Below are 24642 nucleotides of genomic sequence, written 5' to 3' on the forward strand. Positions count from 1 at the left end.
TCGTATCAGAAAGTGTCTGTTGGATCCTCAAATTTTATTTCTTCCCTCTATTTTTATTTCCCTTTTTCCTCTGTGGACTCCAATTGCATTCTACTAGCTACCCTTCTCAGTCTCTCTCCCTTTGGAACTCACCCTGTGTCTCCTCTTGATTACTCTGTCTTCCTCTGTCTCTGAGAATATTGTGAACTCCTATGATAGCCTAAAGCATTCCATCAGTCAAGAAAGAGCTTAAGGTGGTCCAGAGAGGTTATGACAACTCCTGCTTCTAATTATCAGACCCAATCAGAGAGTCTCCAGTGGCCTTTCCCAACTTCTGTGTTTGGACCAAAGGGAAAAGTATCAAATGTTCTTTTTCTAGATGATTTTGTGCTTTATATTCTCTTCCTTGGTAAACCACACAGTGGGTTGTGGTTATGATTTAATTTCTTCCTGTTCTTATTAGCTGAATCCTTCATCCCTTTCCTCTTTTGAAGGCATCGTCATTAGTTGGGGCCTGAGAGAGTGCCCATTCCCTTCCAGTTATATGTAATCTTTTTTGAAGGCAGGAGCCACATTTTGCTTCCACTCTTTAAAAAAAATACTTGTTAATTTATTAGTTGGCTTGATTTTTTTTTCTAATGTATCTTTCCATTCATCAAATATTCAGGCAAGAACAGTATTATACCTAGCCCAGTCCTAGATCCTTGGGGGGATATAGAGGGATTGTTGCACGTGATCCTTAGGCTTAAGAAGCTGACATTTTAGTATATTTTGTTTACATTTCTTTCTCCTAGGGTTAAAAGGCCCCCTTTTCTATCAATTAATGTGGATAGCAAACAAGCTTATGTGAATGCTGATGGATAATAGAAACTTGTGTCTCCAGTTTTTTTTCTTTATTCCTCCTTTCCTTCAGTAGTTTTTTGGTCAGAGAACCATCACACAACTTTTTCTCCAATGCTAATACATCAGAATTGGGTGCCCCTAAAGAGCAGTGGAGAAAAGCATGGGGAGCATGAATAAGTCATTGGTAGCCCATGACCAAAAGAGACCTAAGCACTGCCTCATTACAACAGTAACATTAGAGATGATTCAGGAAATGACAAATTGCCAAAGAGAGTGGTCTGGTCAGGTAGTATGAGTGAGATAGACCAGCTGGATACCCAGACAAAGATCAAAGACAGAAGCCTCCAATGGCATTCTAAAGGATTTGGAAATATAGGAACAGGAATCACTTAGGATGAGATGATGTGAATGAATTTCATTCTTTACCAGTGGAAAGAGTTCCATGCCAATGGTTTCTCACATGCATTAAGCTGCAGCACATCAAAATGAGTTAGGTCAGATTATTGGGAATTGTACCATTTTGGACATAGTTCAACCTCAATTTGCCAAATGGTCTGAGAAGCTAAGACATCCAAATTTAATTAACAGAGCCCCTTTTCTATAGACTATTGAGCAACATTAGAGCAATATGCTACCAATGCATGAAAACAAGTCTATAGTGATGAATATAAAAGAATGTGTTTATTTTGTCTCTTTTTAGATGCAGAGAGAAATTGCTTATGCAAGAGGAGAAGGTCCTGGTGCCTCTCGCCCAGGATCCACAGCTCATCCACCCCATGCAATTCCAAATTCACCACCCTCTACTCCCATACCACACTCTATGCCTCCTTCCCCTTCCAGAATCCCATATGGGGGTGCTCGCACAATGGTTGTTCCTGGCAATGCCACTATTCCGAGAGACAGGCTCTCCAGCATGCCAGTTTCAAGATCCATCTCCCCAAGCCCAAGCGCCATTTTGGAAAGAAGAGATGTAAAGCCGGATGAAGACCTAAGCGGCAAGAGCATTGCCCTGTTCAGAAATGAAGGTCTATATGCCGATCCATTCCTTTTTCATGAGGGACGAATGAGCATAGCTTCCTCACATGGCGGACATCCCCTCGATATCCCAGATCATGTCATTGCCTATCACCGCACAGCAATTCGATCTGCGAGTGCTTACTGTAACCCCTCTCTGCAAGCTGAAATGCATTTGGAGCAGTCACTGTACAGGCAGAAATCAAGGAAGTATCCAGACAGCCATTTGCCTACATTGGGCTCAAAAACACCGCCAGCCTCTCCCCATCGAGCTGCTGACATCAGAATGATCGATATGCTCCCTCATCATAATGCCCACATACCACCTCATGCCATACAGCCAGATCGGGCCTCTCCCAGCCGCCAGTCATTTAAAAAGGAACTGGGAACCACATTATATATAGAAAAGCCACGGAACCCTCCCGTATTAACAGGCATGGTGGACATGGGCCCATCACTGACAGAGAAGCAAATGTTTGCCTATAGCACCATGACATCACCCAAAGACAAGGAGACAAGGTAAGCATGGGGAAGATATAAGGTGATGGGTATAAGGAGCCATGAGAGATGTGTGCCAGCTAGTTTTGCAAGCACCCTCCTGGATAAGAATGTGAGTCTATAGTGCTGTGTACTAACAAAAAGGAGAGGGTGCCCAAGAGGGTTTAGCTATGCAGAGGTCTCTCTTAACCAAGCGTTGCCCATTTATTATTATAACTTTCAGTTGTTTGGGAAAATCCCATGATTAACTAAAGAATGACCTTATGGTGAGTGTGCTAGGTGATAAGACAACATCAAAAAGGGGAAAGAGTGTATAGTATCCTAGCAGAAAGACTTTTTGAGATGGTGATTTCAGTTTTGCCCATTATAGAATTCTCTTTTTTTTTTTTCTCATGTGGTTTGAGGAAATGGAAAAAAAAAAAAGTGTCACTGTCTATCTCCTGGGGTGTAAAACATGGATTTGCATGAAAACAGAATGTTTCTGTTTTAAGTCCTCATTAGGGAATGATGCTGAAATCAGCAAAATGCTTCCACTGAATGAGAGCAATTTGGTTTTCATTTCTGTTTAATATTCTCTGCAACTTGGGTGCTGGGCCAGAATCTCCAAAAACATATTTAAAACCTCAAAAAAAACAACCCAAAAAACATACACACAAGACCCAGCTATAATGAAGTTCAACTTGGTGGAGTGGAAGGAGAACTAACTGAAGACTCAAGAGGACCTGGGGTCAAGTCTTGCTCTGACATGGACTTGCTGTGTACCCTTGGGGGAAGTGACTAGGAAACTCTCTATATTGATCATCACTGATATAGGAGTTTTTTCAGGAGCTTCTTATACCAATGAAATTATTATTAGTCTGGTTGGAAAATTTTAAAAATCAATGGTTAATAGACTGTGGGATCTTATATTTAAAACTAGAAAGGAGGGCCTTTAGTCCATTCCCCTTATTTTGTATCTTAGGAGACTAAGGCCCAGAAAGTAAGGTGACATGTCTAGACACGTAAGTGGGAAGTAGCAGAGCCAGGTTTTGAACCCAGGGTCCTCTTTTTTCCCCCCCCAGGGTCCTCTTAACCCCAAACCTTGGACTTCTTAGATGAATCATCGTAGTTTCTCCAGCCTTAATTTTGGTAGAAGGAAGCTACCATAATAATCATTTTTTAAAGTCCAGATTGAGCCAATAAGAGGTGAAACATTTTGCTCATTTTCACTCAAAAATTCAAAAGCAATAGAAATAAAATAAAAAATAGGCTGGGCCCTGTAATGTAGCCAGCTCCCCACTATCCCTGTGGACAGATGACGTCCTTAATCATCTTTTATTCTGGTAATAAACGGGACCTCTCACTGATGGGCGAGAAAGCTCTGTACTTAATAATAGAGATGACTAGTGAAAGGAAAACCCATCTGGCTTTGCAATAAAAATATCGTTAACAATGGAGGATTCCAGAATAGTAGAGAAAAAAAATGGGAAAGAATGCCAGGACTCCCCAAAGACTCTTCTTACACATGGATGAAGTGGTTCATTTGTCTAGAAATTAGATTAGGAATTTCAGAAATGCTATTTGGGCTTTCCATTCCAGAGCAATCTGTGTCTAGGATAAGGTCCTAAGACAAGAGTTTCCTACCTTTTTTGAATCTTTTCAGTCTGATGAAAGCTATGGACCCTTCTTAGAAAAATGTTTTTAAATCCAAAAGATAAAATGTATAGGATGACAATTATAGGAAACCAATTATAGTGGTATGCAGTCATCAAAATACCTTTTAAAACAAGTTGATAAACCCCAGATTAAGCACCTCTATCTTGGGGTTTAGGATTTTTATACCCAAAAACTAGTATACAAGTTAAGAGTGTACTAAATACTTAGGAGAGGATTGAACAGAGAAAGTCAAGCTGGGACATTTATAATATTATAAAAAATCAGCAAAGATTTCATGGGAAGACATGAGCCAGGGGAAGCTTCAGGGTGAGGTGATAAAGTGAAAAGAACACTGGGTTTGAATCCCCATTCCAATACTTACCACATGACTAGACAAATCTTTAATCTTCTTTTTCTCGGTTTCTTCATTTGCAAGATGAAAATAATGATACACTCAACACTACCTCCATTCAAGGAGTGCATGTTGTAAATCTTAAATAAGACCCATGGGGCAGCTAGGTGGCGCAGTGGATAGAGCACTGGCCCTGGAGTCAGGAGGACCTGAGTTCAAATATGTCCTCAGACACTTAACACTGTGTGACCTTAGGCAAGTCACTTAACCCCAATTGCCTCACCAAAAAATAAAAAATAAAAAAAATAAGACCCTATCAGTTGAACTGTTTTGATTTCTCAACTCTCTCATTTCTTGATCACCAAAAGCATTAGTCTTGACTTCTAACATGAGTGGTTGGGAGTCAGATGGAATCCATTGATTAGTTGATAGACTAAAACACAGATCTTGGACATCAGGGTGAAATATTGAACTCTGTGGAAAAGTGAGGCTTTTCCACAGCTCAACATTTTAAATAAATAACTTTCAGGCAATTTTAAATAACATCATCAACATTCCCTAAAGGCCTTCAGTTTAGAAAGACTTTCTCAATCTCAAATGTTTCCATTTTCCACAAACCTCAGAAGTTTTGTCATGTAAAAAAAAGGTTGGCAGTTCTTTCATTTAAAAAATAATTTTAAAACCCCCTCTCAATTTTTTCTGATTAAAAAAATATCAGAACCAAAAACATGGGAAGCCTTCCTAAAGAATTTTTATTTGTCTGAAATGTTTTGTTCTTGTGATGATACGATCATGGTATTATGGAGCTGGAACTGGAAGAGACCTCAGAGGTCATCCAACCCTCTTATTTTACAGGTAAAGAAACTAAGGCCCTGGGAAGTTATGACTCACCTGAGATAACACAAGCAATAACCATCCAAGACAATCTAAGAGCAGGGTTCTTCTGACTGACTCCAGAGCCAGAGTTTTACTTTACCAAGATATCTCCTTATGCAATGGGAAAAACAGTGAATTTGGAGTCAAAGAACCCGAGTTCAAATGCTGCCTCTATCACTTAATGTTAATTACATGGTCAAGTCACTTCAGATCTTTGGGTACTTCTTTCATCTATAAAATGAGGGAGTTGGACTAGGTGGTGTATAAGGTCTCCTTCAGCTGTACCTGTGTGGTCCTAGGATCTCATACTTTCTTTTGTTTGTTTTTTTGGTGGGCAATGAAGGTTAGGTGACTTGCCCAGGGTCACACAGCTAGCGTGTCAAGTGTCTGAGGCCGGATTTGAACTCAGGTCCTCCTGAATCTAGGACCATTCCTTTATCGACTGCACCACCTAGCTGCCCCTGGATCTCGTGCTTTCTGTTAAAAATTTTTGATGATGCCATTGTGAAGTACAGAGAAAGGTGACTTCAGCAAGGTTTCAGTCCTGCTTCTGCCACATAATGGCTGCAAACCTGGACAAATCACTGACCCTCTTAGGCCATGATGGTACAGAGCCTGTCTGCACTAGGAACTCCCTCCACTGATGAAATCAGGTTCAGTTTTTGTTTTAGTTTTAAATTTGTTTTAATTTTCATAGCCAGTGATTTGAAATGACAGAGAGAGAGAGAGAGAGAGAGAGAGAGAGAGAGAGAGGGAGAGAGAGAGAGAGGAGAGAGAGAGATATGCCCCTTTTGGGAAGAGAAAGAATCACTCTCCCTACCCCAACACAGCAGGTATCTTCACCTCTTAATTCAGAGATTTCAGAGTCAATAAAACTGAAGGGCCTGAAATGTCTCAGTCAAGTAGATGAGATACACACAGCAGTGAGAATATGGTTCCCATACGTGGTACAATATCATCTGTCACACTGGGGCATATTCTATCAATGCTGTTACCAGTCTTCCTGCAGTCACCTGGAGAGGCTAGAAAATGATGTGAAAAGGGGGCAAATAGGGATAAGACCCATACAGCTGTGCTTCCATGTCTCTGTCTGAATCTAGTGACTCAATTGCCTTGTTGAGACTGGTCATCTAGGCTGAAAGGTACCTTTACCCTAGCAGGAAGTCTGGGAAATGTAAATCGTGAATACAACTGTAGTCCACCCAGAATTCTGGAATAAATTCTGTACCTTAGGGATCAGAATTCTAAAGAGATTATTGCAGGCCTGAGATGTAAAGAACTGTTCTTAAAAGATATTTATAATTGGAAATGCTGTGGAATCTGCATAATTGCATTGCTAAATATATACATGCCGTAAAATACAACAGCACTATCTAGTATATTAGCAGAATTATGTAAGGGAAAAAATTGCTAGGGAAAGTTAGGAGAGTGCATTTCATTATTAAAAACACCAGTTCTAAACCCATTTCAAAGGGGGAAAATAAATACCAAAAGCAATTACAAAAGTATAAAATTTAGTGCATTGTCTAGCCTACAATATGGTGTTATTTTAGAAATATTTTGAGCTGCATAGGTCATTTTAAAGTGCCTCCCACTACTAAGTGTTTAATTTTCCTCATAAACTGCCAAACCAATTTCTCTTCGGATTTTGTAACATAAATAAGTGAATAAAGCTGAGAGTGCTTTCTTTCTGAGGCTCTCAAGTGAAATTTTACAGCTAAGTTGTAAAACCACTGAAACCCTGGAAGGAAAGTGAAAATCCCCAAAATGTTCTTCCTTATTTGGACTGTACTAGACCCCTTGGATATGTTTGTTCAGAAGCACTTGTACCCAGCAGCCTGGGATGACCTCTAAATGTCTTTGGACATCAGAGAAAATTAATTATCTCCCATCTGCCCTCAGGAAGCCTCCTTGGGCAATTGGTGTTTTGTTGGTCTGGGGATTTTTTTTTTCTTTTTGAGGAAAAACAATCTTTCCAAGCCCTGTTAAGTTTAAGATAAAGTATGAGAGGCTGATGTAATTTAATCTCGATTCCTTTGGTTATGTCTGTGTCTCGGTCTGATGAATTCAGTGTTAACTGTTTTGGGGTTGCAAGAGCAAAACACTCTGTGGAAGAAAATCAAATACCAAAAGTACTAGGGTGAAAAAGAAATGACAGTCAGGTTTCTCCCAGATGTCTGTCCACCCTATTAGAAGTCTCCTCCCAAATAATAGCCGGAGTGTTTGACTGCCATGGAAATATGTGGTTCCGTAACAGATTACAACTGTTTTAACTTTAAGGACAGTAATTCTCATGTCTGAACCTCCAGAAAGGAAATTGATTGTGACTGACCACATGGCCTTGGGCAGATGACTTGACTTAAGTTGGTTTGGGCTATCCAGATGGAGCGCTTGCCAGCAACTCTCATAGGCTTCTTGGAGCAGTAGAGAGCAGATAACCATCTCGATTCTCTTCCTTTCCTCTTTACCAGCTCCACCATTGCAGATGTGGGGGGCTACGAACACTACAGATAATGGCCGCCATTTTCCTATCTGTGTCTACTTTTGCTAAACTCATTTTTGTCCCCCTTTTTTATTCACAAGATCATATATTTAGAGTTGGAAGGTGCTTTAGAAGTTGTCCTCATTTAAGGATGAAGAAACTGAATCATGTAATGATTAAGGGACTTGATTAGGGTCACACAGCTAATAAAATACTTGGGCTAGATTTGAACTGATCTCTTCCTTTCTTTACTTCCAGGCCTATGATCCATTATGCTACACTTGCTAGAAGGGGTGGCTCCCTGGAAGTGTGAAGGGGAGCAATGCATTAAGAAATGTGGGCGATAGAATAAAAAAAGATAATAATCATTTTTTTGTGGGGCAATGAGGGTTAAGTGACTTGCCCAGGGTCACACAGCTAGCAAGTGTCAAGTGTCTGAGGCTGGACTTGAACTCGGGTCCTCCTGAATCCAGGGCCAGTGCTTTATCCACTGTGTCACCTAGCTGCCCCCAAAATGTATTCTTTTGTGTGTGTGTGTGTGTGTGTGTGTGAGGCAATTGGGGTTAAGTGACTTGCCCAGGGTCACACAATTAGTGTCAAGTGTCTGAGGCCGGATTTGAACTCAGGTCCTCCTGACTCCAGGGCCGGTGCTCTATCCACTGCACCACCTAGCTGCCCCCAAAATGTATTCTTAAAAAAGAATGGTGCTATTGTGAAAAGCATAATTCAGAAAATCTTAAAAGGCTTGCTGCCCCCAGCAAGTAAGTAAGAGAGCAGAGAGGTTGAGTGACCTGAGGTAAATTGAATTTTTGCTTCCTAGCCCATGTCTTCAGTAGTCAGCATCAGAAATTCCCCCAAAGACAGAGTCTGGCTATCACTCTGACATATAAAAATTGGACTAGGTCTCTTGATACAAAGTGAAAGGAAGAATTGAGGATGTTATGTGAATATTTCTGCTCAGTATTATCTCTGGCCTAAGTAGTTCTGATCATTCAGTTCTCTTCTGTGTTGGTGAAGGGTTTCACTCATAGTGCATATGGAAATGATGTCTTTTAAGAGCTATTTAGTTCCTTTAAGGCTTCTTGGCAGATCTTAGCATCCTTTGAATCTTTCCTTGTCTCTCTGTTTTCTCAATAAATTCCACTTATCTACTGACAAGTATTTGTTGAGCATCATCTGTTTAGAGATGACCTAAGCCCTGGGGTATATAAAAATGCTTGAGACTATGACCCCACCCTCCAAGGGCTTCTGAACTCATTGGTCATCTACTCGAGTGGCAAGGTTGTTGACTTCTACTCTGAAGACCAAAATTTTTATTCTTCCTCTTTTCCTGTGTGAGCTTGGATAAAATCATTTAACTTCCTTGAGTCTTTTTCTCCCCTCACTCAACAAGCATTTATTAAGCACCTACTTTTTACCAAGCCCTGAGCTAAGTACTGGTGATAGAAAGAAAGGCAAAAGCCCTCCTCTGTTCTCTGGGAGCTCACAGTTCAATTGGAGAGATGAAAAATCTTCATCTTATGGCCTTTAAATAAAAATGCAAGAGATTTCAAGAAGCTATGCTTGTGACCCTTGTAGAGATGGTAGGTTCATTCATGAGGCAGCTTTGGTACCTTGGCTAGAGCTCCTATACTGGAGTTAGAATACCTGGGTTTGACCCCCTCCTCTGACACTGAAAGCCCATGTGACCTTGGGTAAGTCATTTTATTTCCTCTTCCACATCTGGGGAAAAAAATTGGGCATTGGATTAGATGGCCCCTAAAGTTCCTTCTACTCTTGGTCCCAGCACTGAACACAGTGGTACAAAGATAGGAGATGCTTCATAAGTGCTTATTAATTTGACCTTTTTAGGTGTGAATGATCCCCCTCCAGAGGTTCCCCCTCAAAGTCTGCTCTTGGTACTTCCATAGAGAAGGTTAGGAGCCCCCCAGACAGTAGAGAGAATGGTGGATGGACTCCAGGGAGTAGTAGGCAAGAATTCCTTTTCTAGAAGTTGGGAAGAAATGTATTCCTCCTTCCCTAGAGGAAGGACTCTGGGAAATAACAGAAAGGAATTCCTTTCCAGAGCCTGGGAAGAAATGTGACCCTCCTTAGCTTTCTGAATTTTAACTAGAAATATAGTAGCGCCCCCCCCCCACCTTCCCAAATAATATTGGTGTTGGTCATTATTAATAATTAAATAATGTTGGTGTACAGTCCTGTCCAATGCTTCACCACTCCCCCCCCCAAATAATTGATATATTTTGTTTTTCCAAAACAGTTTTCAACAAACCTCAGATAAATCCTCTTAGTCTTATCCCCATGAAACCGTTCATCAAATGATCAGAGAAAGGAGGGCCTTGCCCTTTTAACTTGGACAGCATGATAGTGATATTGACTGTGTGACAAGAATTTTGCTCCCTCTCCAAGCTGACATTTCACCGTGTATATTATTCTTTTGCTCCTTTTCTTGCCATCACTTCATATAAGATTTCCCACGTTTCCTTGAATTTCTTACATTCATCATTCTTTGTGGCTCCAGATAGTTTATTTAGGATTCAACCGCTCTTGCGGACACTCGTACAGGACAAGGAGATTGTAGGGGGTTGCAGCGGGGGGGGGGGGGGGGGGGGGGGGTTGGGAAGTCTTCCACCCTTATTTTTTGTCCCTGTCAGGAAAGGACAAATCAGGAGAAGATGGGTGATGATCTTGTACACTCATAGAAATCATAACTGTCAGAGATAATCATGAAAATCATTCTTGGTTCAGTATGCGCTTTGACTTGATGGCTCCTGAAGTACATCTAGGGCCATGATTCTGTTCATCTGTTGTTCTCTGTTTCTGAGATCCTGTGAGCCATGCCAGGCTGAGATTAGCCACATTATCCCACTCTTAAGGCATGGGTTGAATAGATACCTTCCAACCATGAGATTCTACTGGTCAGTGATGTTTCATTTATATAATTATTTCTCTGGGAAAATGTGTTTCAGAATCCCTAACAACCAACAAACAAATAATCATGCCTTGTTTATAGATGGGGGTGCTGCCTATTTGTCATAAATTTCTCTGAATCAACAGAAATTACCCTGAGTTCTTGGGAGGGAGAGATTCTTGCGGCCTCAAAGGGGTCCGTGAAGACTTCATGGAGGGAGGACAAAACACTCCAACTGGCCCTTAGAGGATGGGTTAAATGAAATGAAATCATCTCATCTATGAAGACAGAAACTCTTAAAAATCTTGAAAAGGCCCCAAAGTTATAAAGCTCCTGTTTAATTATGACTCTTCTTGCCTGAAGAAGACAGGGACCATGAATCCTCTGGGGATCATAAATCCATACAGCCCTCCTCCAGCTCTCTGCTCTATATCTCTCACTGTTTTCCCAAGGTTCCTATCAAGGTGACGTCCTGATTCAGTGCTTTCATAGCCTATGAGCGAACTATAGATAGAGAGAATGAATTCTCATCTCACAGGCAAGCATCAGTGAATGGGCTGTTTTCCTCTACCTCTCTGGCTAATCTCCCCAAGGGGACCACGATCCACTGTGGCTAGCTGACCTACCAAGGAAGACACATGGGGTTTCATGAAAACTCTGGGCAGTCTGTCACAAAGCCAGGCATGACATAGAGTGTCACTTCAAACCATCCAACTTCCCTCAAGAAAGTATCCCATCATCTGCCACAAATTATTGCAAATGAAAAGACTTTCATATACCACTTCTAAGTATGCTTTGTACACAGCTCATAAGGTGCTGTCAATCAAATCTAGATGATTGAAACCAGGAACCAAAACAAAGGCAGAACTAAGCTGAAATATAGAGAGACTCAGATAAGCCCTGTTTCTTTGTCAAGCAACCCCTTGTCCCCACAGAGTTAAAGGGGAAATTGTCCTGAAGTGGCCAGTAGCCTCCTAAAGAGATCATACATTCCATTCTCAAGTGAGATGCCCTTATACTGGTTCCTGTGAAAGAGCCGATTTCAGTTACTCTCTACAGTAAGCAGCATTATTAATCACATGTTCCAATTCATGTTATGTCCCTTAAAGGGGGTGATGGAGGAGGAGGAAGAAAAAAAATCAGCAACCACTTCTAGATTCTGCTGTTTGCCAAAATAAGATGTGCCGGGCCTGCCTGGCTTTGTTTGAATTTTAGCGCTTTATTGTGCATGGATGAAACCTTTTTAAAAAAAATCTGCCTAACCTGAGCTTTCCATTTGATGACTTTCAAAGACAGTAAGCCACAGAAATTCTGTATTACCTGCCAGATGTGCAGTGGTTCCACCCTCATGACCAATGCCACTTCCTCCTTCCCATCCAAATTTAAAAGCATAGAATATTAGAGTTGAAAGGACTTGAGTGAATATCAACTCAGAATCCCTCATTTGAAAAGTGAAGAAACCAAACAACTTACCCAAGATCATACATCTGGGAGAGGTATGACAAGAACCCAGGTTTCCTGATGCCCAATATTGTGGTCCTTCCACCATGCCCACATTTTCTGTAAGCATCATTTGTAAAATACAGGGGAGATGCTGCATAGCCTAGTGAATAGGGGGAAGACAAGGAAGGAACAGACAGAGGGAAAGGGAAAGGGAGGACTTGTTATGTGCTGGGGACTGTGCTAAGCAGTTTATAAATATTTTCTCATTTGATCCTCATAACAAACCTGGGAGGTAGATTTTATTATGATTCCCACTTTACAGTTGGAGAAACTGAGGCTAAGTGACTTGCCCAGTCACACAGATATTAAGTCAATGAGAAGGGATTTGAACTTGGGTCTTTCTGACTCCAGGCTGAGCAGTCTATGCACTGTGCCATTTAGCTACCCAGGAAGACCAGAGGTTGCCTCTGAGCACCTACTGGTTATGTGACCTTTGGAATGTCACTGAATCCCTCAGTGCCCCCAGGAAAGTCTCTAAGACCATAAATGACAAAATAGTTGGTATTATGCTTTGGAACAATGAATATCCTCATGGGAAGTTCCTTACACCAATTAAATTGCCTGTCTGTCTCTGTCTCTTTGTTTCTGTCTCTCTGTGTCTCTCTCTGTTTCTATCTCTCTTTGTCTTTCTGTCTCTGTCTCTGTCTCTCTCTGTCTCTCTCCCTCCCTCTCCTCCCATCTCTTACATGTGTGTGCCTTCATTTGTGTATATGCACATACACACATGCACCCCTCTATATGTACATACCCTCTTAAGGGTTGAGGGGTATAGGAGACTGGTAAAGAGAGTGTAAGGGGGAGGGGGAAGGGAGAGGGTGGATGAATGGACACGTAGAGAAAGTTTGAAAGAGAGAGAATGAGCACAGATACACAGAGATGAACCTCTTCCCTTGCCATAAACACAAACATCAAGAAAAACCAAGCATAAGAGGCATGAAAGAGAGTGGTAAAGTATAAAAAAATGTCCTTGGTTCCCTGCTGGTTTCTCATTAGGCCCAGAATCTTTTTGCTTCGTGGGCCATCCTGATTTTGTTCAACGCCAAAGTGCCACCAGACCTTCCTTCTGTAGACTGCTGGTTGCAAAACCATTTCTCATTGGCAGGTAAGCTCTAAGCCAAGGTCCCTCAAGCCCGTGATCATGAAGGAACAAATGCTTATTCCAGTTTGTGCCTGTAACAGGAATGCGCTGCGGCCTCTGGAATATAAAGTTGCCCCCAAGGAAGGGAAAGCCAACGTGAATAAAGCAGGAAGGTGTTTGCAGTCATGTCATTCCTGGGGAACAAGGGGCAGGCCAACAGCCTGTGGGGAGGGATGGAATGAAAGGACCTCACCCCAGACTTCTGTCGGGAACAAGGTGAATGAATCAGAAGCAAGAGCTGATGACAGCACTTCTGGAGAGACGTACTCAAGGTGTGCTTTGGAATGACACCAGGTCCCTTCTAGTGATGGGTTTCTGTCTGTCCATTTCTTTCTTTCTTTCTTTCTTTCTTTCTTTCTTTCTTTCTTTCTTTCTTTCTTTCTTTCTTTCTTTCTTTCTTTCTTTCTTTCTTTCTTTCTTGCGGGGCAATGAGGGTTAAGTGACTTGCCCAGGGTCACACAGCTAGTAAGTGTCAAGTGTCTGAGGCCGGATTTGAACTCAGGTACTCCTGAATCCAGGGCCAGTGCTTTATCCACTGAGCCACCTAGCTGCCCCCCTGTTTGTCCATTTCTAAACTCATGATTTGCCATGGAAGGAAAGTAATGTTGTGAAGCAGGCGAGCTGCCTCCTGGACTCATAAAGCCAGATGTTTGGGTGCCCAAGGGTATTTGCTTTGCTTGGGCTAAATTGGAAAGGTACATATCCAATGGGAACTAGAAACCCATCAGGCCTGGGTGTAGCCCAATGTTGCTCTCCTTACCACCACCCCCACCCCCACCCCCCCCATTAGTTGCTTCAGGCCTAGAGCACAAAAATTGGAATTAGAAGAGAGCCAGCACCATAGGTGTGAATAGCACTAGGGTGTGTGCTTAGGGGATTTTATTTTTCCTGAGACAAAGTTTTTTGTTATTTTTATTCATTAATCAAATGAAAGAAACGAAATCTTAATGAAACTTGATTCCTTTTAACCATCTTTACTTTAAAACTGTAAGATTTAAAAAAAAATTTTGAGGCAAAAATTTTTGGTAGACCCTCTGTGGAAAGATCAACCTAGCACCTAGGTAGCTTCCTTCCAGTTCTGGAGTCTTTGATTCTAGATGAGGCAGGTTCTCAGGTGTGATGGGTTTGGGTAGTCATGGAAAAATCTCTGTTATCTAGCCCTCAGGTGAGGCAGCCTTGTATGCTCTAGAAAGAGTTCTAGATCAGGTGTCAGTGGCACTTATTATCTGGATGACTGAACCAGTCATTTAATCACTCTCTGCATTATTTTCCTCATCTTTAAAATGAGGGGGTTAGGCTAGATAGACTCCTCTTTTTTTTTTCCTTTTGGTAGGGCAATGAGGAGGGTTTAGTGACTTGCCCAGGGTCACTCAGCTAGTAACTGTCAAGTGTCTGAGGCCAGATTTGAACTCAGGTCCTCCTGAATTCAGGGCCAGTGCTTGGATAGACTCTTAAGGTCCCTTCCAGATCTAAATCCATAATCTGAAGTATGATTTCCTTTTTTAAAAAATAAACCACGGGGGCCTCTAGATGGCGCAGTGGTTAAAGCACTGGCCCTGGATTCAGGAGGACCTGAGTTCAAATCTGGCCTCAGATACTTGACACTCACTAGCTGTGTGACCCTGGGCAAGTCACTTAACCCCCATTGCCTGCAAAAAAATAAAAATAAATAAAATAAAAAAATAAATAAATCATGTTGGCTGGGAAGGTATCTCTCTTTCATCAGACTGTGCCCAGGCTTCACAGACCAAGGATTTGATCTAATCAGATATCAAGTTTCAGAGCAATGGTAGGCACAGATTACATTGTATCTCATACATAATGGAAAGTTCAAGAATCTGTTGCCAACCTGAGAAGCAATAGCTGTAAGAAGGAATCTTGGCATCTCAAGCTCTGTTTTCACATCATGCGCCCTTTGAATCAATCAGAACATGGATATAATGTCACAGATCAGAGGATCCTAGATTTCAACTAAGAAGGGACGTGCAGAGGTCATCTATGAATGGGGCCCCCCATGGCTTTGTCAAACTCAAAGCCCTTTATCTACATAGTTAATTCATTTTGTGCATCTATATGTATTTGTAATGGGTTTATTTTTCATGGCTTCTCAGTGGAATGGGGAGGGGAGAGGGAGAAAATTTGGAAGCACAAATAAAATAAAATTGAATTCAGAGCCATCCTTCTGGTGACAAGATCAGGGTTAAGGAGCCAGTAAAGACTTTTGCTGGCTCCCATTTTTGTCAAGGGGTAAATTTGGGGGGGTTTATTTTTTTTGTTTTTCCTCAGGCTGTTCAACACTGATGTGTCTTTGGTTGCTATAGATAGTGACTAACAGACTAGTACCTTAACACTCCTAAATCCTGACCTTTATGCCTCCACCTGCTCAGTTCTACAGCTTCCAACTGCTGGAGAAGTGCAACTTGTGGCTATTTAAAGATTTGTCCTCCAAGGTTCCTTTCAAGGAGGTTTAGCAGCCCTCAGAGTTGCAAACATAAACATTAACCTTGTCAAAAAAAATTTTTTAAGTCATTAAGTTAAATTCAAATGTGAATGAAAACTATACAACCTCCATCAATAAAAATCCTAAGACCCTAGTTAGAAAGTATAGATGGAAAAAATGTCAAAGGAAAGAGAATATAATAATATTGGAAAAATAGATCAGGGCCAGGTTGTGAAAGGCTTTTAAGAGCCTACCCATGATTCTGCTACCTCCTCATGTTGTCATCCTTTCTCTTTCCTATTTCACAGCTAGACTCCTTGAAGAAGTGCTCTCACTGCTTCTTCTTCCTCACCACCTACTTATTCTTCAGTCTCTTGCAGTGACTACTGTCCCCTACTATTTTATTGAAAATGTTATCTCCAAAGTCACCAGTTGCCGATCCCACAGCCTCTCCTCGGATTTATCCTCAGGGAGTTTTCTGTAATATCTGATATTTTTAGTTTCTTCTCAGCTGACTTTCATTACACAGATTTCTCTTGACTCCCTTCCTCTTTAACTGTACCTCCTCTGCCATTTTCATTGGTTGCTCTTCTTCTTGTCCCCTAAGTATGGATGTCTTCTAAGACTCTGACCTTAGGCCACTTTTCTTCTGTCTGCTCTCTCCTACTTAGCAATCTAATCTCATCCATTCTTGCGGCTTCAATTATTATCTCTGTTCAATTGACTCTCATATGAATATCTCTTGTCTGGCTTTTCCCTCTGGGTTCCGGTCTTACATTTCTGATGGACTACAGGATGTCCTGCTTGACATCTCAAATTCAAGATGTCTAGAATGGGACTCATCATGTTTTTGCTGAATTTCTTTCCTTCCTACCTTCCCTTTTTGGATGAAGGTTACCAGCATTCTTCCTGTTACTTGGGCTCAAAACTTAAATCATCTTTACTTCTTCCCTCTCCCTTATATGTCCTACATCTAATCAGTTGCCAAGCCTTATAGATTCTCCCTCTCTTGGGTGGGTGGGTGGGGGCAGCTAGGTGGCAAAGTGGATAAAGCACCAGCCCTGGAATCAGGAGGACCTGAGTTCAAATCCAGCCTCAGACACTTGACACTTACTAGCTGTGTGACCTTGGGCAAGTCACTTGACCCCCATTGCCCTGCCAAAAAAAAAAAATCTCTCTCAATCCATTCCCCCTTCTACCCTATATCAGACTCCCATTTGCTTCCATCTGGACTACTTCAAAAGTTTCCTTAGTGCCCTCCCTCTACTTTCTATCCTCCCATGCTATCTCATTCAAAGTAATATTTGTAATGCACAAGCTTGATCTCTCAAAGATCCTTGCTCAAAGACCCTTCTTTGCCTACTGAATTAAATGTAAACTTCATAGGTCTGGTATTTGAGGCCCTCAACCATCTAGCTGTAATCCACCTTTCTCAGCCTTATTTTTAAAAGACACTCTCCTTCATGCATCTTTATTCCAGGCAAACTGGACTACTTATTCCATCCTTTCTTCCTACCTTCTTTGTTGGGGGCATTTGTACATTCTCCTGCCTACTACTAGAATCAGCTCCCACAATATCCTATTGAAAGATTCCTCTTTCTTTATTTTTTAAAAATTTTTTTGCAGGGCATTGAGGGTTAAGTGACTTGCCCAAGGTCACACAGCCAGTAAGTGTCAAGTGACTGAGGCCAAATTTGAACTCAGGTCCTCCTGAACTCAGGGTTGGTGCTTTATCCACTGCACCACCTAGCTGCCCCTTCCTCTTTCTTTAAAGACCAGATCAGTTCCTATCTTCTCTGTGAAGTTTTCCCTGACCCCATATGAAAGAAATTTATGCCTTCTTAACTCCCTTTTCTTTCTTTCTTTCTTTCTTTCTTTCTTTCTTTCTTTCTTTCTTTCTTTCTTTCTTTCTTTCTTTCTTTCTTTCTGAGGCAATTGGGGTTAAGTGACTTGCCCAGGGTCACACAGCTAGTAAGTGTTAAGTGTCTGAGGCCAGATCTGAACTCAGGTACTCCTGACTCCAGGGCGGGTGCTCCACCCACTGTACCACCTAGCTGCCCCTCGCTTATCTTTCTTCTCTATATCATCTGCTATGTACTTCATCAGATTTTAATAGCATTAAAATCACCCTCTTTACTGTTTTATCCACCCCCCCCCAATATCTAAGCACCAGCCTTTATTAAGCACCTTTTTTGTGATAGGCTCTGCCCTTTAAATTCTCTTGAAGGCAGAAATTTCCATTTTTCACCCATTTCCCTAATGCTTGATGCAGTGCCTTGAGTACAGTAGGCATTTAATCAATATTTACTGAATTGATTGAAATTAAATGAGTGGGAAGGAATTGAAAGAATAGAAAGGAAAGTGATAGAACACCTTGCTTCATCTTCCCCATTCCTACCAGAGACAGTACCACGTTTTGAACTCTAATATGCCTTGTGTTCTGTGGACCTACACATTTTCTGAATCTGCTCTGGACTTTTTGTTGTTCTTGGCATTTGGGGCCTGGAAAGTGTTCTAGCTTTCTTTGGGGAAACAGGATGACTAGTTTACCAGATTAATAAGGTAAATGTGTAGATGGAACATTTGAAAAACTGCTGGTCTGATCATTAGTTATTCCAAACCTGTATATCCTTTAAACACAGTGATACTGACATGTGTGTTGTCTTTAGCTTCTTTAACATTCAAATGATTAATGTGCAAAATTGTCATTGCAGCAACATGACAGGACCTATTTAATTTCTCTTCCTCCACTGGTTTCCTCTCTTTCCTCTTTCCTATTAAAACATATTTCATACCATTTCACAGAGAAGCCTATGTAAGCTTTGAGTTGCCATAATTTAGTTAAACCATAAAATTGTTTCCAGATTACCAACCGTGAAATGGAAAGACAATCTTATTTATGAATTTATAAATCAGATAATCTCCCTCAAATGAATCCTGAAACCAGAAACACTTTGATGATTAAATAAGAGGGGAAAGTTTTTTCATTACCATGTATCAAAAAAAAAAAAAGGTACTTTCTTGAAGTGGTTTTGGCCATAACCACACAGTGTGCATCTATAATGAACAGGATGGTCACTGTAGTCTGCATGACTGGTGGTATGTGCTAATGAATTCTTTAGTCTTAAACACTGGCATGGTTCATCGCTCTGATAGGCGCTGTACCCACAGTGACCATATGCCCCAGATTTCTTAGGACAGCCCTGATTTCAGAGTAGGTTGATTATGTTATAAGGTGATAAAAGAGTGAAAAAAAATCTTTGTCAAGACCATATGTCCCACCTTTTGGTTCAAATATACAACATAACACAGGAAACTTTTAAGTGGCTGCAAGCTACAAAACCCTGTGCTAGCTGCTGCTAGATTAAAATAAAGCAACCCTGCCTTCCATGAGCTTATATTCTCCCTACCTACACTGAATATCATGTAATTAATGAGTCTCATTGTCCTTCTAGTTGGAAGGATTGAAGTGGGGAAGGGAGGTATGGGGGTGAAAAATTATCCTCTTTTCCCCTACAAACCAGGCACAGGAGTGCAGAAAGGCCAGTACCTGCAAAGAAACAGCTGGGCTTCCAATTTCACAGAAGTCCCTTGATCAGTATCCCTGAGCTACCTGCTAGACATCCCTGCCAGAGGCTACCTACTCCAGAGTCTCCTCCTGCAGAAGGCCCAGTACTCATTCCCTTCTGCCCTTGGAGGATATCTTGTTTCTGCCTCACAGATACAAAAAGGAAAACTGAGCTCCTAATATGTAGTGTCATAGACTAATTGGATCTTAAGGCTAGATGGGAGTGGAGTGATCAAATAATCCAATCCCCTTATTTTACAGGTGAAGAAATTAATGTATACAGAGATTTTGCTTCAACAAGTTGGAAGCATTTTTTCCCAGTTGTTCTCACAAACAGCCTTCAAAAGTAGATAAGGAAATAAAGATATTACTTGTGGAATGCTTTAAAACATATATATATATATATATATATATATATATATATATATATGTATGTATATATATTTCATTTTAAATGGCAGCTTATATGATGTATACTTAAGGCATTATCTGTTCACTGAACTTAACAAAGCCCCAGTTAAGTCTAGCCATGACTTGGAAACCCCTGGCGAATTGTGGGTCTCTGTCAGTTAAGAAGCAAAAATGGAAATAATGAAAATTTCACTGAGCTCATGTGTAAATGACATTTCCTTTGTAACAAGTTTGACTCTTTTTTGTTCATCCATCCACCTCATCTGACCCCTGCGAGCAGCCAGGCAACCTGTCTGAAGGGAGAATACAAAGGAGAAGGGAATCCTCACAACGGCAGGTCTTCTCTCAGTCCAAACATCCAAGATGGGTTCTGGAATGGCACTGGGCCAGGGAAGGAAGGCAAAGAGTTTTGGGCCTACCTGAGGTAGTTAACGTGATGTGAAGAATACAAAAATGAGTAAGAAAGTATGCCCTAGACATGATAAAGTAGGTGCAGTATACAAATGACTATAATGCTAGGTGATGTATGGTAAACCCATTGAGAGAGATGTCAAGTATGCCAGTGTTCAAAGGAGAGAGAATGAGAAAGGCATAAAATGGGAGTTATACAACTCGAGCTGGAAGGAACCCGAGATGTCACAGAGGAAAAAACTGAGGTCCAAGGAAGTTGAGTGAATTGCCCAGAGGCACAGAGGTAGCATCTGAACCCAGGTCTTCATGCTCCAGAGTCAATGGTTGCTCTTTCTACTGTTCTATCCTAGAGAATAGATTCAGAATGTTGTATTCATGTTGTAGGTAAATTTCAACTGGTTAGAATATCAACTGGTAGAGATGGAAGGAGGTCAGGTGTAAGGGGAATAAAGAACATAGCATAAACAAAGCCATACAAATAAATAAATGATAAACAAACAAACAAAGCCACAGAACCAGGGAAGTCCAGCTTGGGAACCATGTGTAGTTCAGTTTTGCAGGAACAAACATAGAAGAGATAAGTAGAGATAAGGCTTTCAAGGTTCATTGGTGCTGTATCATGTTGGGCTTTGGGACTTTGATCTAAAGGAATTTTAGGAGGCAGCTAGGTGGTGCATTGGATAAAGCACCCACCCTGGATTCAGGAGGACCTGAGTTCAAATCTAGCCTCAGGCACTTGACACTTACTAGCTGTGTGACCCTGGGCAAGTCACTTAACCCCAATTGCCTCACTAAAAAAAAAAAGTAGATTGAAAGCCTTTGCTTTCTTTCTAAATGAAAAATGAGACTATCAAAGTGCCAATGTCAGCTTAGCTTGATGAAATGAAAAAGGTTATTACCTGAAAAATAATGCAAAGTTAACTCATTGCAGAATTTCCTACCAACCCATACCTCCAATCTTTTGTTACTGGGGTTCAGTTGTGTCTACTTCTTTGTGACCCCATTTGAGATTTTTCTTGGTAAAGATACTAGAATGGTTTGCCATTTCCTTCTCTAGCTCACTTGACAGATGAAGAAACTGAGGTAAACAGGGTTGAGTGACTTGCCCTGGGTCACATAGCTTGTAAGTATCTGAGGCAGGATTTGAACTCAGATCTTCTTGACTCCAAGCCTGACACTCTATCCACTGCACCATCTAGCTACCCCCATCATAGAATTTCCTCTTGTCCCATACCTCCTCTCTCAAGAGTTTTTCTTTTGTCCTACCCCCAAATCAGACCTCTTATTTTCTATTGTGTAGAAGTTTTACTAAACTCAATCAACCAGCCAACAAGGACTTAACTAAACACTGACACATACCAGGAAGCATGCTAGCTACTGACACTACAAAGAAAAGAACAGGAACAGTAGCTGACCTCAAGAATCTTCCAATCTAGGTCTTCATCTTCACCTATTATGTGTGTCTATTATGTAAGTTGTTAACAGGAACTGTTACTTATTATTCTTGAGGTAGTGCTACATTAACCTCAGCCCGTCAGATGTAATGACTTTTACTCACGGTATTGGCCGTGGCTTTATTAACTCCAGGATGTGTGATGTGGCTGAAATTCCCTCACATGCGAGATACTCTAATCCAGGGCATGGAAATTTGCCTGTTTGAGTTAGTGATTTCCACTGGGAGACATGAGCTACCCTCCCACCTTTCTCAGATGCCTTGTGTGGCTCTCAGCCTGGTGGATGTGGGGTCCTTAATCTCTATTGAATCATCTGCATTTGGGTGAATTTCTTTTTTTCTTTCTTTCTTTTTTTTTTTTAGTGAGGCAATTGGGGTTAAGTGACTTGCCCAGGGTCACACAGCTAGTAAGTATTAAGTGTCTGAGGCCAGATTTGAACTCAGGTACTCTTGACTCCAGGGCCAGTGCTCTATCCACTGTGCCACCTAACTGCCCCTAGGTGAATTTTTTTACCAATTTTTTTCTTTGACATGGACTGTGTTGTGGAAGGGAAGAGCCTGGCAACACAGGTAGGATGGAAGAAGCTTAGTAATTCTAAGGTTTCAAATTCACTGGTGCTTCTGGGAAAACTTAGAAAGTCATTTTGTAGAGAGGCAGACTCTAGGCCACTTCCGCTCCTTCCAATTTCCTCTTTCCACACTCCTGTAATGGAGGAATCATAATGCTTGATGCTTAAATTGATTTTTTTCCCTAAATGTATTTTATAATCATTAGCTAGCCCGTCTGCCCAGAAGCCTTCCAAAGCAACTCTGTGTTATTACAGAACCACCAATTTTCCAGCTGCAGAAAAGCACAGTATGGGAGAAGGCAGAAGCTCCCTCTGTCAAACTGAATACTGCTCCTTAATATAGCACTTTATTAGCCCAGGGGTGGCCTCACTATTTGTAACCTTTTAAAAACAACACTGAAACGAGTTGGGAAAACCCACTATTCTCTTGAGGGCAGCAGAACAAGCCTATTTAAGAAGCTATGGTGGGGGGCAGCTAGGTAGCGCAGTGGATAAAGCACCAGCCTTGGATTCAGGAGGACCTGAGTTCAAATCTGGCCTCAGACACTTGACACTTACTAGCTGTGTGACCCTGGACAAGTCACTTAACCCTCATTGCCCTGCCCCAAAAACAAAAGAAAATGAAATAAAAACAAGAAGCTACAGTGGATGGTGGGCAGAGAGGCCTGAAGTCCCATGCTAATAATCACTGATGCAAGGTCATCCAACGAGCCAGTACCAGATGTCACCACTGGAAGAGACTTAAAGTTCCTGACACTCAGGCCTTCCCTTACATGACAAAGCCTTTGGCTTTGTAGCAAGCCTGTGACAGACTGCATTAGGAAACCTTAACTCTCCATTCTGAGAGCTAGGCTTTATAGCAGCTTACTTCACCTGGTTCCATCTGGAATTACTGACCTGACCACATATACCGAGTTGTGCTTACCGAAATAGAAGGTATTTGTCAGGCTCAGTATAACCACCAAGTTAATTAGTTCATTTTTTAGAAAAAATGCTTTGAGTTCCAAATTCTTACCCCTCCCCCAACCATTGAGAAGGCAAGCAATAGGATACCCATTCCACAGATGAAGTCATTCTGCGGGATTTTTTAATGCCACGTGTTCTATTTATCATTAATGCACAAAGTAAGCTATTCCTGGATCTAGGATTTGAAGAGCCTCACAAAAGCATTTAGTCCCACAGATCAGGAAACTAGAGGCCCACATAGTAGGGGCAACTTTCCCAGGGTCACACGGTTCCTAAGTATCAAAGGTAGATTTTAACCCTGATCCTCAGCATTCATACGAAGTTCCTTCAGTGGCTTTATTGTCTATTTTCTACCCAAGGGCAATGTTTGTTTGTTTGGTTTTTTGTTGTTGTTTTTGGTTTTGTTTGTTTTTCTTGTTGTTTTTTAACATCAGTGGCTAAGCAGCCCTACATAGAAAGTGTCTTATGATCAACCAATGAATGTCATTATTGAATTTCTTTCCTGATTACTTCCCACAGATTCAGGCTTGGATTAAAGTCCTTGGGACCTCAGACTTCGTTTTCTCTGCCTCTTATTAACACATTGATCTCAACCATATCATTCCTTAGTCTTTATAAGAACAGTAGTTTTCATTTATATTTCTCTGTGACTGCAAAATGAGTTTTATTCCCAACAAAATGGACAGCCTTGGACCAAGAGCAGACACAGTTCCCCCAGATGAGAAATGGTTCCCGAGGATGTGCAGCAAGCCTGGAGCTCAGTTAGCACACACTGTAGACTTCCTTTTGGTGTTGGGTAAAATAATATGGGACCAGGGAAACAGAAATAGGTGAAAACATATGACAGAGGCAGAATTATTTCCATTGGGGGAATGTTTTCCTAAGTTTTCCAGGAGGCATTAGCTGATCTTTAAAGTGCCTTTTTAGTGAGATCACTGCTGCTAAACTCTGATCTCCATGAAGGATTTGTAGATTCTCAATTTCCCTACAGCACGTTGTTAGGAGCCCTTGCAGCAGACCAAGTGGTACCCGTAGAGTACTATGGTGATCATTCACCTAGAAAAATGAGTCTGAAGAAAATCAACAAAGCTTTAACAAACAATTCTCTTGTTTTACAGAGAGAGGATGCAAGCCATGGAGAAACAGATTGCCAGCTTAACTGGTCTTGTTCAGTCTGCGCTTTTTAAAGGGCCAAATACAAGTAATAGCAAAGATGCTTCTAGGTAAAAAGAAAAAAATCAATTCACAAATCATGAAATCTGTTTCTCTTTAATCATTAAAATAATTCATCAGCCCAGATCGATTTCCTTATAATCATTATGAAATGGAAAATTTCACCCATCCATGAATTGCGGGTTTGCTTTGTTTATTCTGAGAATGCAAGTTAAAACTTTGGGTCCAGGAAAGGTAAATGGGCTTCTCATTTGCATGTGGATTTCGTGGACATTACACAGCTCAGTTCCTGCAACCACCATCTCCATTTCTCCTCCCTCCCATGTTCACCGTGCATTTGGAAAATCATGAATAATCTCCAGCCACATTTCACCGGCAATTAAGGAATGCTACTTTGTGAAGCCTTGTCCATCCCAGCCA

The 24642-nt window shown here is 41.2% G+C and overlaps 1 protein-coding gene across 4 annotated transcripts in view; it reads left to right on the forward strand.

Moving 5' to 3' along the window:
* Positions 1-24642, forward strand: part of KIAA1217 (KIAA1217 ortholog) — a 587997-nt gene that overhangs the window by 499846 nt on the left and 63509 nt on the right. For all 4 annotated transcript variants that reach the window (XM_043968401.1, XM_043968404.1, XM_043968405.1 and 1 more), the window contains 2 exons: positions 1523-2355; positions 24168-24272. In XM_043968401.1, coding sequence (XP_043824336.1) covers positions 1523-2355; positions 24168-24272 — 938 coding nt within the window. The remainder of the gene's footprint in view (positions 1-1522; positions 2356-24167; positions 24273-24642) is intronic.

This window comes from Dromiciops gliroides, chromosome 5, assembly GCF_019393635.1.
Source record: "Dromiciops gliroides isolate mDroGli1 chromosome 5, mDroGli1.pri, whole genome shotgun sequence".
NCBI classification, from domain to species: Eukaryota; Metazoa; Chordata; class Mammalia; order Microbiotheria; family Microbiotheriidae; genus Dromiciops; species Dromiciops gliroides.